Source organism: Corythoichthys intestinalis, chromosome 2, assembly GCF_030265065.1.
Source record: "Corythoichthys intestinalis isolate RoL2023-P3 chromosome 2, ASM3026506v1, whole genome shotgun sequence".
NCBI lineage: Eukaryota > Metazoa > Chordata > Actinopteri > Syngnathiformes > Syngnathidae > Corythoichthys > Corythoichthys intestinalis.
In genome coordinates, this window is record NC_080396.1 from 25,279,340 (window position 1) to 25,291,980 (window position 12,641).

The following is a 12,641-nucleotide window of genomic DNA, read 5'->3' on the forward strand; positions in this document are numbered from 1 at the left end:
GGTCAGATGAGACAAAAGTAAAGCTTTTTGGGAAAAGGCATCAACATAGAGTTTACAGGAATAAAAAATGATGCTTTCAAAGAAAAGAACACTGTCCCACAATCAAACATGGCGGAGGTTTCCTGATGTTTTAGGGTTGCTTTGCTGCCTCTGACTCTGGACAGCTTGACCGTGTGCATGGCATCATGAAGTCTGAAGATTACCAACAAATTTTGCAGCATAATGTAGTGCCCAGTGTGAGAAAGCTGGGCCTCCCTCAGAGGTCATGGGACTTTCAGCAGGACAATAACCCAAAACACATTTCAAAAAGCACTAAAAAATGGTTTGAGAGAACACAATGGAGACTTCTAAAGTGGCCAGCAATGAGTCCAAACCTGAATCTCACAGAACACCTGTGGAGAGATCTGAAAATGGCAGTTTGGAGAACGCACCCTTCAAATCTCAGACACCTGGATCAGCTGACCAAAGAAGAATAGTCTAAAATTCCAGGAGACCTGTGTAAGAAAGTCATTGATGTATACCGGAAGCGGATGTTCACAGTTATTTTGTCTAAAGGTTGTGCTACCAATTATTAGGCTGAGGGTACCAATACTTTTGTCCGGCCCATTTTTTGAGTTTTGTGTATAATGATAATGATTTAATTTTTTAAATTCTCTTTTGTGTTTTTTCATTGCAAGCAAAATAAATGAAGATATCACTACCAAAGCATTTATAATTGCAATAATTTTCTGGGAGAAATTGAGCATTATCTGACAGAATTGCAGGGGTGCCAAAAGGAGTGTACGTCAAATGATTAACATTACATGTGATTTGCCACTTTCTGATACCATAAGATGGATACACTTCAACAAGGGACAGTAAACAAAAATTATATCAAGTCGGAAGATTCTCTCAAAATTTTGTTTTCACATTTTACTATCAACAAAGAGAGTGAATATTTCCCCGCCCATGATTCAATTCGAATGCAATTTAGAGGTCTAGAATTTTATTACTATTTTTAATTGATATGCTTTCTCCCAAGAATCTTCTTTTCTTGCTGTGTGACTCAGTACTTTGTGGAGTGCTGTATTTGCTATGAAATGTATTAATACTTTTAAAAGGCAGATAGCTTTACAGTACTTTGATAGTATTTCCCTAAAAAATTAAATGCATTAATTCAGTATGCATCTATAAATGTTTCGTACTAAGACTGCTTTTATAGCAAATTTATTTATATCAATTGTAAACAGAAAACACTTATGTATAGAATGAGTCTGACCAATTAACTGACTTAATGATATTTTATATTGACAATCAAACAAAATGAGGATTAAACCACAAACTTTTTTTTAGAACAATGAAAAGTTTTAGAACAATGAGCACTGTTGTCTTCTGAACATTCTGCATTAGTAGTTCAACTCCCAGTTTTTTGCTTAGTCTATATTATCTTTTTGTTTGCACATTTTTCAACGGTACGCCACCTAAACAGGTTGAGAGGGTTTCTGGCTCATTTCTGGCTGACGATGGTCCGTGCGATGAGCTCTTTCATGATCTCATTCGTTCCTCCATAAATGGACTGAACACGAGAATCTACAAATGCCCTGTAAACACAAAGACAGACTTCAGAAACCGTCTAGGTTTGGCTTTGTCAAAAGTTAAGCCTGTGTTTGTCCAATTTTGTTCAAATATACTTTTTAAGAGGCTATTGATTAGCCCATTTTGTATTATGTTAGCATTACTGTAGTTGGCATTCAAATTAAAGTTCCAAGTACACAACACAAAATTATTTTTCTTAAATGTTTTATTTGTCATTTAATTGTAACTTGTAGTAGCAATAAACAGACTTGTTTTTGGTGAATATCTTACTATGAGCCCAACTGTTGCTTGTTTTAAAGAGAGTAGAGTTTGATGCATCCTTCTAGTTGTTGTATCTTTTTTTCTGAGTGCTTGATGGGTATTCAGTAAATTCAAGTTTTAATAAAATGTCAAAGTGAACTTTGCGTGCATGCATTTGGCCTCAAAATTTGAGTGAATGTTGTGAAAGGAGACGTTGTGAGGTCAACTGAGTGCTTACTTAGCAATGGGGTACTCCCACATGTACCCCCAGCCACCATGAAGCTGCAGGCACTGCGTGGCAACCTTATTCTGCAGGTCAGACGACCTAGAGAGAAACAGAGTTGCACCGCTTTGGCCTTCCACACAAAAAAAGATGAGACATGCACCCTCACCAGTACTTAGCCATGGAAGCAGTGGATGGGTCAAGGCGTTTCTCAGCATGTAGCTGTAGGCAACTGTCAAGGAACGCACGGCCCACGCAGATTTCGGTTTTTAGTTCTGCCAGTTTGTGCTGCACTGTCTGTTTCATAAATTTATTTTAGCTTTAAAAGCATGATAAATTGCAAAAGTCCATGGTACACACCTGCAGGTGAGCAATTGTCTTTCCGAATGCTTTCCTCTGCAGCACGTAGCTCCTGGTTTCCTCAAACATGAATTCGCAGCTCGCGATAGCCATGTTTGCAATCACAAGACGTTCCTAAACAGAGATCCGAACAATAAACAAAGCCAAAACCTCACGAAAACCATGCACACCTGTGTGTACTCTTGCCTGCGGCAACTCGTTCATTAGGTAGTAGAAACCTTTGTTGAGCCCACCTAAGAGTGCGCCCGCTGGGAGCCGAACATCCTCAAAGAAAAGTTCAGCAGTGTCCTTCAGAAAATGGGAAATAATACATGTGGCTCCATATTAGATGACAAAAATAATCCTGATTGAACGTGTGATATTGAATACCTGTGCCTTCAGGCCAATCTTTTCCAGCTTACGCCCTTTTTGAAAACCTTTCATGCCATTTTCTACCAGGAAGAGACTGATGCCATGGGCTGCCGTCTTAGCCTCACGGTCAGTCACGGCAACAACCACCACCAGGTCAGCCATCCAGCCATTAGTGATGAAAACCTACAGAGGTAGATTAGCAGGGTCTGACATACATCAACCGCTATTGTTTCCATTAAGTGGTTCAGTTTCATGTTGTCTACTGCTCTACATCGCTTTAATACTAGTTTGTTTAAAATTGTGGCAATATTGAAAATTAGAAGCTCTCAATGGGAACAATTTCATGAAAATGTTATTAATTCAAGCAAAAATGTAAACATTTTGCCCACATACGACCCCTTGTACCTTTAAAAACTCAGTTTTGAAAACTCAATCAAGCTACTATCACTGCACGTACAGGAAATCTTGTTGTTGTAGTGAGAACAGTGCTTAAAGGCAAACTTTAAATAGGGAATTTGAATGGTGTTGAGTAGAATAAATTACACGTAACCCTTTTATATATCTATTGTGTTGGTTACTTATCATGCTTTTTGCACATTATCCAGTGTAAACACTAGCCTGACCAGCATTTAACAATACAAAATGTACTTTGCCACATTGAACACTCCTGGCAAAAACATTCTGACCTTGTTGCCATTGAGGATCCAGTCACTCCCGTCACGTTTAGCGTATGTCCGCACACCTTGAAGGTCACTGAAAAGGTCATGAAAGCTTTTTCAAAGTGCGAGGAAGGCAAGTCATACTGCAGTGTGACAGTATTCTCATATTTTGGTAAACTAATAGCACAAGACTGACCTATAACGTTGGTACTTAGACACCAGCATAATTGTGAGCTAGTACTAAGCGTGAACGATATGTGGTTTAAACATCGCCATCGCGATGTGCGCGTACGTGATAGTCCCATCGCAAGCACGTGCGATAGTTTTTATTTTTTTTAATCCACATACGCCTTGCTTTCTGCTCTGCGCAAGCCTCACAACCTCCCTCTCCCAGCCCTTGGTTCATCTCAGTCACTGCAGCACTTGCTTCTTCAAGTTAACGATGCTCGTTGTCTTTGATCTTTCCAAAGAACCGGACTTCAAAGCGGAGCAATGTGTCAATCATTGTTTAACTTGTTAAACAGTTTCTGCAAGGAAGCCGCGCTGGAATGAATGAATGTGTGTGTGTGTGTGCGTGTGTGTGTGTGTGGAGACGTTTGAGACATATAAAATAAATGCCAGAAGTGATCATGAAGAGTTTGAAATTTCTACATGTCACTCCAAGAGTCACAGTTAAGGTAGATAAACAGAAGCATTTAATAGAGCCATGCATTTTTCTACTACATTACTTTATTCTTGTTCAAAAAAACAGTTATGTTTAAAACTGATAATAATTATGACATTTGAAGTGCTTAAAAATCATTTATTTATATACATTTTTAAAATCACTTTTGGGGAAAAAGTGAGAAAAAACATGTCTAATGCTAAATCTGAATAAATACACTGAGCACGAAACACACACACACACACACAAAAAAAAAAGTGTGTGTGTGTGTGGGGGGGATCCGCTATTTCGCGGTTTTTCACTTATCGCGGCGGGTTTTGGTCCCCATTAACCGCGAAAAATGAGGGATCACTGTACACTGTTGTGATGGTGAGTCATCCAAAGTCTTTCCAAACAGCTATTCAAGTCATCTAGTGCAAATTTCTTAAAAAAAAAAAAAAAAAAAAAAAAAAAAAAAAAAAAAAAAAAACATATATATATATATATATATATTCTTTTTTTAATATCGCAATATAATATCGCAATATATCGCAAACCCCCCAAAAATCGCAACAATCATTTTTTTCGAATATCGTTCAGGCCTAGCTAGTACTGTACTTCATTTGAAAACATTTGACAATCACTGGTCTACACAATCCTAAGTCTGACCTGCCCGCTCCTGGCTCAGTCATGGCAATGGCACAGATGCATTTTCCAGCAATCATCTGAGGAACAAAGTGTTCAATCTGTTCCTTACTGCCATAGTTGATTATGTAGGGCATGACAATGTCAGAGTGAAGCGCAAAACCTGGTCCTGAACAATTAGAGTACATTCTGGTGAATGAAAACAAAGAGGAGACACATATGAGAAAAATGATATTTTGTTAAATTTCATCAATGTTTAAGTTTTTCCTCTTACTGTTCTTCCCACGTTACAGCTGCTGAGAGCAGGTCTCCGCCAATACCTCCGCAGTCCTCTGGGGTCATAACTCCCAGCAGGCCTTGCTCACCGGCCTTTTCCCATAACTCCCTGCTTACCTGGCCTGCCTTCTCCCACTCTGTGTGATGCGGCACTACCTCTTCTTGAAAGAAACGCCGCACACTCTGCCTAAAGATGTCATGGTCTTCATTGAAAATCCGGCGTGTGCCAATGTCCATCAGGGTTTTTGCCTTGGATGTTTCTGGACGAGAGGAGGGGACGAGATGACTGAGTCCCTGGGCATCACTGTGCTGCAATCTGGATGCAAAAATCCATTATTTTACAAAAAACAAAAGTTGAACGCTAGACAAGGTGTTGAGTTTGAGTCTACATGGACAATATCATTGATGTGACGACAAGCGTGGTCAGTGGTGATTTGGTCCCCTAGGCAAAAGTAAAGCTTGGATCTCCTTTACCCATTCCATCCCATGGCAAATATAATAAATTAATAATTATTAATAAAGTCAGTACTTTCATTTTCAGCATAGGATGATAAAAGTAAATTATATTTTCCCATTTTAACAACAAAAATATCTCACTAAATCAGATTCAGTATTCTTATATTGACGACTTTTCAAACGTCAACCCTCGCACAAGGTAACATTAGCTGGTTAGTACGTGGCTTTTTCACATATTACCCATTTCACTCACTTCTTTCAACAAGCGACCGCAGAATTCACCTTGAATTCGGCTGACAACACCACCCTGCGGCAGTTGGTGTATCTGTCAATTCATTTATTTATTCTGGACATAAAGCAACACTAGGGAACTTCCAGTTTTGGTTGATTTTAGCGGCGCAGGTGGACCAGCGCACAATATCGAATGATCTCCCTATCGCCTACAGTTGGATTGAACGAAAATTTTTTCCAGCGGCTGTGTGGAGGATGAATAGTGATGAGGTAAAGAATCCAGTTGCGGCGAAACAATATCATATGAGTATGTTGAAAATAAGAAATTCTGTACTGTATTCTCCCGCCACCCCCCCGACGAGTTCGGGTAAGGGTCACGCCAGCGAGTAAATGGTGTTACATTTATATAGCGCTTTTCCACCTTTCAAGGCGCTCAAAGCGCTTTACACTATCTCACCATCCACCTACTGGTGACGCAACACCAGGAACAACGTGGGGTTCAGTGTCTTGCTCAAGGACACTTAGACGTGTTCATCAGGGCGGAGGATCGAACCCACAACCTCTGGGTTGGGGGACAATTACTCTACCACTGAGCCACGTCACCCCGTCAGCGAGTGAAAGCCGGGCCAATGTTTATTCTTGATTGTCCTTTTATTCTGGTAGCCTCCCCTTTTTTTCTCCTCGGACAAAACTTTTCACCTCTTTTGTTGCTCTGCCATCTTTGCAGAATTCGCACGAAACCATTCAAATCACTTCAGTCTTTATAACCAACAGGGAAAGGGGGAAGTGACGTATGCCATAAAGCAGTCAGCACATTGGCATTTTTTTGTGTGGCAGGGTTGCTGCTACCCTCCTCAAATAGTGCCGTTGAGAGTGATACAGATTCCCTCAGGCCATAACAGAAGTGTCATTCAACCAGTTGTCAGTCATATCTAGGCCTGTCGCGATTACAAATTTTAGTAGGCGATATATTGTCTCATAAATTGTTTTTTTTTTTAACCTATTCAACCACAACCATAGTGACAATACATCCTAATAAATCACCTACTGAAATGCAATTATTGTTATTCCTAAATAAAACACAAACTATATTAAAATTCATAAATATTAAAAAAAGAAAAAAAAAAAAAAAAAAAGAAAAAAAAAGACACACACACAATGCATAGTGATAGTTTGAAAATATTTTATAAGGTTGAAAATTTCCCTAGTGTTTCTTTAAGTTTCATCCAAATTAGCTCAGAAGCACTGACATTGGTAAAAGACGTCATATTCAATGAGTGTCCGAATACTCCAATGTGATTGCATTGTCCCTAGTGTTGCTCTGGAGCACAGGTGTCAAACTGATTCCAGAAAGGGCCAAGTGGGTGCAGGTTTGCTTTCCAACCAATGAAGAGGACACCTCTTCACCAATTAGATCTTTTACATGTGTAATCAGTTAAACTTTGTCAGGTGCTGCTTGTTTCAGCAGGAAGTTCATTGGTTAAACTCTCTGCGCGTTATCGGTTGGAACAAAATCCAGCACCAACTTGGCCCTTTCTGGAATCGGTTTGACACCTGTGCTCTGGAGTATAACTGGCCTTTTGCATGGGTTACATAGTTTTAACAGCAACTTCCTCCACTAGATGCCGCCCTGGGCAATCGCCTAGTTTGCCTGTGCCACGGGCTGGCCCTGAGTGGTACACAAAACGTTTTTTTGTAACCCTCCTTCTGTTGCCATTCACGCGTTTACGACATAGACATCATCTTCCTGAATAAAACAAGTACTGTATGAACATTCATAGCTAGTGTCCATCTGTATCTGTAGCTAATAGGTATAGGTGTCAAAGTCCTTTGTTTAGTTTGCCTTAATTGAATCGTATCTATACTGTACTGTACACTACAAAAGTTGATGTTGACCCCTTTACTTTCTTCCTGGTTGGTTGGACTACATTGTCAATGTATTTTTGACCCCAAAAAGACCCCCCCCCCAAACTCTAGGTTTCAATTTCAAGTTTGTGTGTCTAAAGTGTTCAAAGGTCGCCGTGACCGACTAGAACTGAAACTCACGAAAGAAGATTGCCATTTAGGAACATTGATTAAAAATCATAATAATTTTAATAATGCATGTCCTACACGTCAACCGATTTGAACTTTCTATGGCGATATTGCACATAAAGTGCAAAGTTTTACAAGTCGGAACTAATAACTACTCAACATTTACCTTACTGCAACTGCTGGCAGAATTTGTCCTGACCGGTAGATTTCTCTGAAGTCACAACGAAGTTTGACAAAACGTCTGACAAACATTGCGAAAAGGCAAGCGATATTGTTCAATGTTGAAAATAACTCAAGAAGTGCGTGATCGCATCTGTATCTGTTATGTATCACTCTGTTGATGTGTATATACTAAAGTAATATCAGATAAAATAAAATGTTGTTCTATTTTATATAAAACACCTTAATAATATTTAAAAAAAAAGGTAATATAGTTTTACTATTTTAATCCATTACGGTGCTTCTCATCGTTATAGCTCCAACAGAGTGGTACCTCTATTGGATTGCTTTTTCTCGGAGTTGGACGCCTTCTTCTTCTCATAAAGTACTTTGGTACGGAACTTGGGATCATCGATAAACCCTGACATCTAGTGGTGAAAAACGGCGTTGCATTAAATCGCAAACTACGGTAAATTGGCATCTCTCGCTGTCTGTTCATCGTGAAAGGAGGATCTCGTCTCCCCCATCTGAAGTCCCTTCTCCCCAAAAGATGGGGTATTTGAAATTTTCCTTGCCCAGATCAGGTGATGTCATCATGTTTTGTTGTTTAACTATTTATACCATTACTTGTATTTATTTATTTATATTGTCAACTGTGTGCCTACAATACCATTTGAACTACGTAACTTGACTTTATTTAAAGACTTGAAGACTCAAAAAACGTACTACAAAAAACAAACAAACAAAAAACACTGTCTGCTGAAGTGGGCATAATGTATAGGTTATTGGAAAATTATACACAATTTGACCATTAGCCTTGCACTTGAATTTAGTGTAGTAAAACAAAAGGGGAAAACAAGAAATTAAAACATTAACTAAATAATTAAATGTCCTGTTCATGAAATTTGAAAACAACATCATTCTCCGTAATTGCATTAATACAACTGAATTTTAGGCTGCCACGGTATGAAGCAGTGCTATGTGTGTCCCAAAGAACTGAGGACTTTTTCATAATGTCTTTTGATGTCTATCTTATTGGATGCATGTTTTTAATTCAGTGGATTCTTTTGTGAACCACTGGAAGGATGTCCGTGTCGTAACACTCCTGTTATCATTCACCCCTTTCTGTACTGAAGTCCCCCCCAAAAAACAAGTGTGAACATTGTTATTTAGTAATAATTACATGTGCCACACTTTGTGAATCACTCTTCTATTACTGTACTGTTAACTGTCAGTCACTCAACATTGAGGCCTTTAATGTCATTTTTATGTATCATTTTTATTTCCTATTCCAATTGTCTGTTTTTAACTTTTGTTTTGATTTAATGTGATTTTTACGAATCATTTTATCTGTTTGTGGATCATCATGTGTTGATATAAAACACTTTGTATTGCCGTGTGTTGAATTGTGCTTTACAAACACATTTGCCCTGGCATGTTCAGGTTGTTTTAGTGAACATTAGACTCATATGACTTGACGACGAGAGACGTCAAATCAATCCATTTTAACTCGGAGGGCTACCCCGATTGTCTATCACTGCCTGGCAGCCAATGAGTACAAATTTTACTAGGGATTCAATCTTGACGTCACGCCACGTCTCCAAAACTCATTAGAAGCATGCAGGCAGTGCAGGGATTTTTTTTCTAATGCAATCCCCCCCCCCTTCACATTGTTACAGAATACATGTCTTTTAATCATTTTAAAAGCCTCAAAGTCTTCCTTCCAATTTGTCAATAAATATTTTGGTCACTTTAAGAGAATGCATACTGGAAAAAGCCATTGTCCAAAATACCAAATTTACTGTTTGTAAATGTTCTTGTTAAATGTTCATGAGGTGCAGAGATTTAGTGTAAACATACTACACAGATTAAAATATTTCATATTAAAAAAAAAAAAAGCTAATGAAAACACAAAATTTACCATTTACCCACTTTGTATAGCATTTTGTTTTCATTATCTTATCCGAGCTGTCTTTGGGTAAGTTGGGGTAGACCAAAATTCACCAGTTTCAAAAATTTGATTTAGATACATAATATAGAAACAATTAATAAATGACTTTCGGCATGATTATTAAATCTGTAAAAAATAATAGTAATAAACAAAATGACATTCTAATTTGTTGAAATGTGCCTGTTGGATATTAAGTATAATTTCTCTGGATACGGCCATTTTCTGCAACTTATTTCTTTTACTGACATTGTGAATGAAAGATCAAAGAACAATCTAAGCTGGGATGTACTTTGTAAAAGTTTATTCTGCAGTGAACAGAGTGAAAATAAATAACGGTTTTCAGGGAGCTGGGAGAGTTTGGCAGTCAGTCCACTGCCATTCTACAGGGCCTTTGGCACTGCTGGGCCAGTGATGGCTCGACTGAATGAGGTGGCGGTGGGAAGGGAGGGATCGGCCCTCACTTGATGAGCGGTCACCCCTGCTCCCCCGTTTCCTCACCCCATGCGGCAAGTGGCGACATGCCCCGGGTGGGAGTTAAATGATGTGGTCTACAATGGAGAGGGGATGTCCCGAGAGAGGAGGGTTGAAACGGAAAAGAGAACAAAATAAACAAGTTGGGTTCGCTTCAACATCCCTTGAACAAAGTCCTTGTCTTTTCTTGTTGGTCTTCCAAACAGTGTCCGATGTCCTAAACACGCTCCTGCTGCGGGCCGCTTACACAGACATGATGTGCTTGACGAAAGCTGAAATTACAAGAGGGACACGAGCTTTAATACTCAAGAAAGAGAAGTACAAGGCTTAAATATGACTGTGAAACGTACCCTCATAGTGAACACTGCCGTTCTCATCCTCCTGGCCTGCCATGAGGGCATCGATCTCGGGCTCGCTCATCTTCTCTCCTGTTGGTGGCACATTTCCACGTCAGAAAGGGCTGCACGACATTTGGGTGCTAGGGAAAGCGGGATGAAACTCACCCAGGGTGGACAACACAATACGCAGCTCAGCACCCATGACGGTGCCATTGCCCTCTTTGTCAAAGACGCGCAGACCCTCAACGTAGTCGTCGTATGTACCCTTGGGCAGAGCGTCCACCTGTTTCAGCATGGGCAGGAAGGTGTCAAAGTTGATCCTCTTGTTGGCCATGTCTGCAGGTGACGTCACAAGTAAAGAGGCATTAAGTACACCTGCCATTTTGTCTAGAAAGGACACAATGAGTGCTTATGTTCCTACCTTCTGCGGTGGGGTTGCCCAGGATAGCGACAACGTCCTTGTTGGTGGGGTTCTGGCCGAGAGCGCGCATAATGTCAGCCACCTGGTTGTAAGCCACCTGGTTGTCACCAATTCTGTCAAAGAGACCGAAGGCCTCCTTGAAGTCTGAGGAGGAGAGAACATGGGATTTTTTTTTTACGCCTACTGAGATTCAAAGGAACAAAACCTTTTTTTATTTGATATCAATGTTTGCCACCATGAGAGCTATGTGGTGCCATGCTGGCTCAGGCAGGAAAGGCTAAGAGAGGCGGAGGTGATCTATTTTCGGCCATCAGACCATCGAGATGGATGACGCTTTTATGTTATTTTGCAACAGCTGTAGCACACACCGCCCCCACCCCTTCTCTATTGCTCCCCATGGGTGGTGCAAACTGATCCCCCCCACCTCCAACAGTTGCCTTATAGAGTTAGAGGCAGGGCGAGTTTAGCGTTAAACTTAAAAATGCTGACTGGGGAGTTCAGGGTGCTGTTTGCTAATCTTAAAACCAACAAACACAGCCATCTTGTTTCCGCTGGATGATTATCACATTAATAAACTAAATTAACAATGGATTTCAATGGTGGTGAAGATCGCAATTCGAATTCCTGAATGTAAAGTGACCTTGCTAATCAAGTCCGGATGCTAAACCATGGCACCTGGTGTTAACAGTGTGGCTCACAGGGAAAGGCCGGGTCGGCTCAGAATAGACATAACTTACATTCCCATGGCAACTGGAGCAGTTTATAGTCAATGGGAAAAACGGCATACCCCAATCTTACTATTAAATGAGATTTGAAAAAACTTCCTCACTTACCCTCAATTTGATCCGCTGTGAACTCAGTCTGTTGGAAATTCATCAACACAAAAAGACGAATAAATAAAATATAATGGAACCATCAAGATTCACACTGAAAATGTGCTTATGCTTTTTACTTTTTCAAATCTAATGTCTACATCACAATCATGCGGTTCTGCTCTAAGTAAACATACCATTTAAAATGTCTATAATTTTCCAAAAGATTGAATCCAAATTGATAGAAAAGCATCCAAAAGTATCTGCATAGGTACCATCGCCCCACCCGAAAAGATCATCACACAAGCGAGTACACACCATGTTGGAGAGTTGGAGACGCAGGAGAGGATAGAAAAAAAGAGGCCAAAGTCCCGAGACAGAGTGGTGCTGAGCCTTGGCTCCGGTGCGGTCTTATGTATTCCAGGCCCGTGATGTCACACATGCTAATGAGGCGACTCAGATGACACACCGGGACATCTTTAACTTTCTTAGGGCAAACAGAGAGGTGAGCGATGCAGCCTGGCCGTGGTAGCAGAAGGCCTTTTAGAAGGGGACATGGCTATTTTTAGGATCAAGACATTGAGCCTTAATATTTGAAAAAATGTTAAACTCTACTTCTGACCTAGAAAAGTATTTCATAGCGTCTGCTTTAGTCTTGTTTCAAAGACTTAAATGGTGAAAATGAATAAAAAGCATGCAGCCTAGTGACCCTCTTCAGAAGGCCTCCAGACCCAGACAGATCATTTACACCTTTTTTTAACACCAGGGAGTTGGACCCTCTTCCTATGATTAATTG

The 12,641-nt window shown here is 40.0% G+C and overlaps 2 protein-coding genes across 2 annotated transcripts; both read right to left on the reverse strand.

The window, feature by feature from the left end:
• Positions 1–1,114: 1,114 nt before the first annotated feature.
• Positions 1,115–8,180, reverse strand: acadl (acyl-CoA dehydrogenase long chain). The gene is made up of 10 exons (XM_057829433.1): positions 7,860–8,180; positions 4,971–5,288; positions 4,721–4,885; positions 3,436–3,502; positions 2,768–2,932; positions 2,585–2,686; positions 2,399–2,512; positions 2,208–2,335; positions 2,054–2,140; positions 1,115–1,580 (listed from the first exon to the last, which is right to left on the reverse strand). The coding sequence occupies exons 1-10, from the start codon at positions 7,943–7,945 to the stop codon at positions 1,487–1,489; spliced, it is 1,326 nt and encodes a 441-aa protein (XP_057685416.1). The 5' UTR covers positions 7,946–8,180; the 3' UTR covers positions 1,115–1,486.
• Positions 8,181–9,765: 1,585 nt separating this feature from the next.
• mylz3 (myosin, light polypeptide 3, skeletal muscle) lies at positions 9,766–12,309 on the reverse strand. The gene is made up of 6 exons (XM_057829475.1): positions 12,164–12,309; positions 11,867–11,894; positions 11,034–11,177; positions 10,778–10,948; positions 10,625–10,702; positions 9,766–10,546 (listed from the first exon to the last, which is right to left on the reverse strand). Exons 1-6 carry the CDS (start codon positions 12,164–12,166, stop codon positions 10,518–10,520), a joined length of 453 nt encoding a protein of 150 aa, XP_057685458.1. The 5' UTR covers positions 12,167–12,309; the 3' UTR covers positions 9,766–10,517.
• Positions 12,310–12,641: the final 332 nt, after the last annotated feature.

Coding starts and splice junctions, on each gene's coding strand:
- acadl (XM_057829433.1), bottom strand. CDS start 7,945: ATGTTTGTCAGACGTTTTGTCAAACTTCGTTGTGACTTCAGAGAAATC. Junction 2,513..2,584: donor TAATGAACGAGTTGCCGCAG/GCAAGAGTACAC, acceptor ATCTCTGTTTAG/GAACGTCTTGTGATTGCAAA. Junction 2,336..2,398: donor AGACAATTGCTCACCTGCAG/GTGTGTACCATG, acceptor TTTATGAAACAG/ACAGTGCAGCACAAACTGGC.
- mylz3 (XM_057829475.1), bottom strand. Junction 11,178..11,866: donor CACAGCGGATCAAATTGAGG/GTAAGTGAGGAA, acceptor TCTCCTCCTCAG/ACTTCAAGGAGGCCTTCGGT. Junction 10,949..11,033: donor GGGCAACCCCACCGCAGAAG/GTAGGAACATAA, acceptor CGTCACCTGCAG/ACATGGCCAACAAGAGGATC.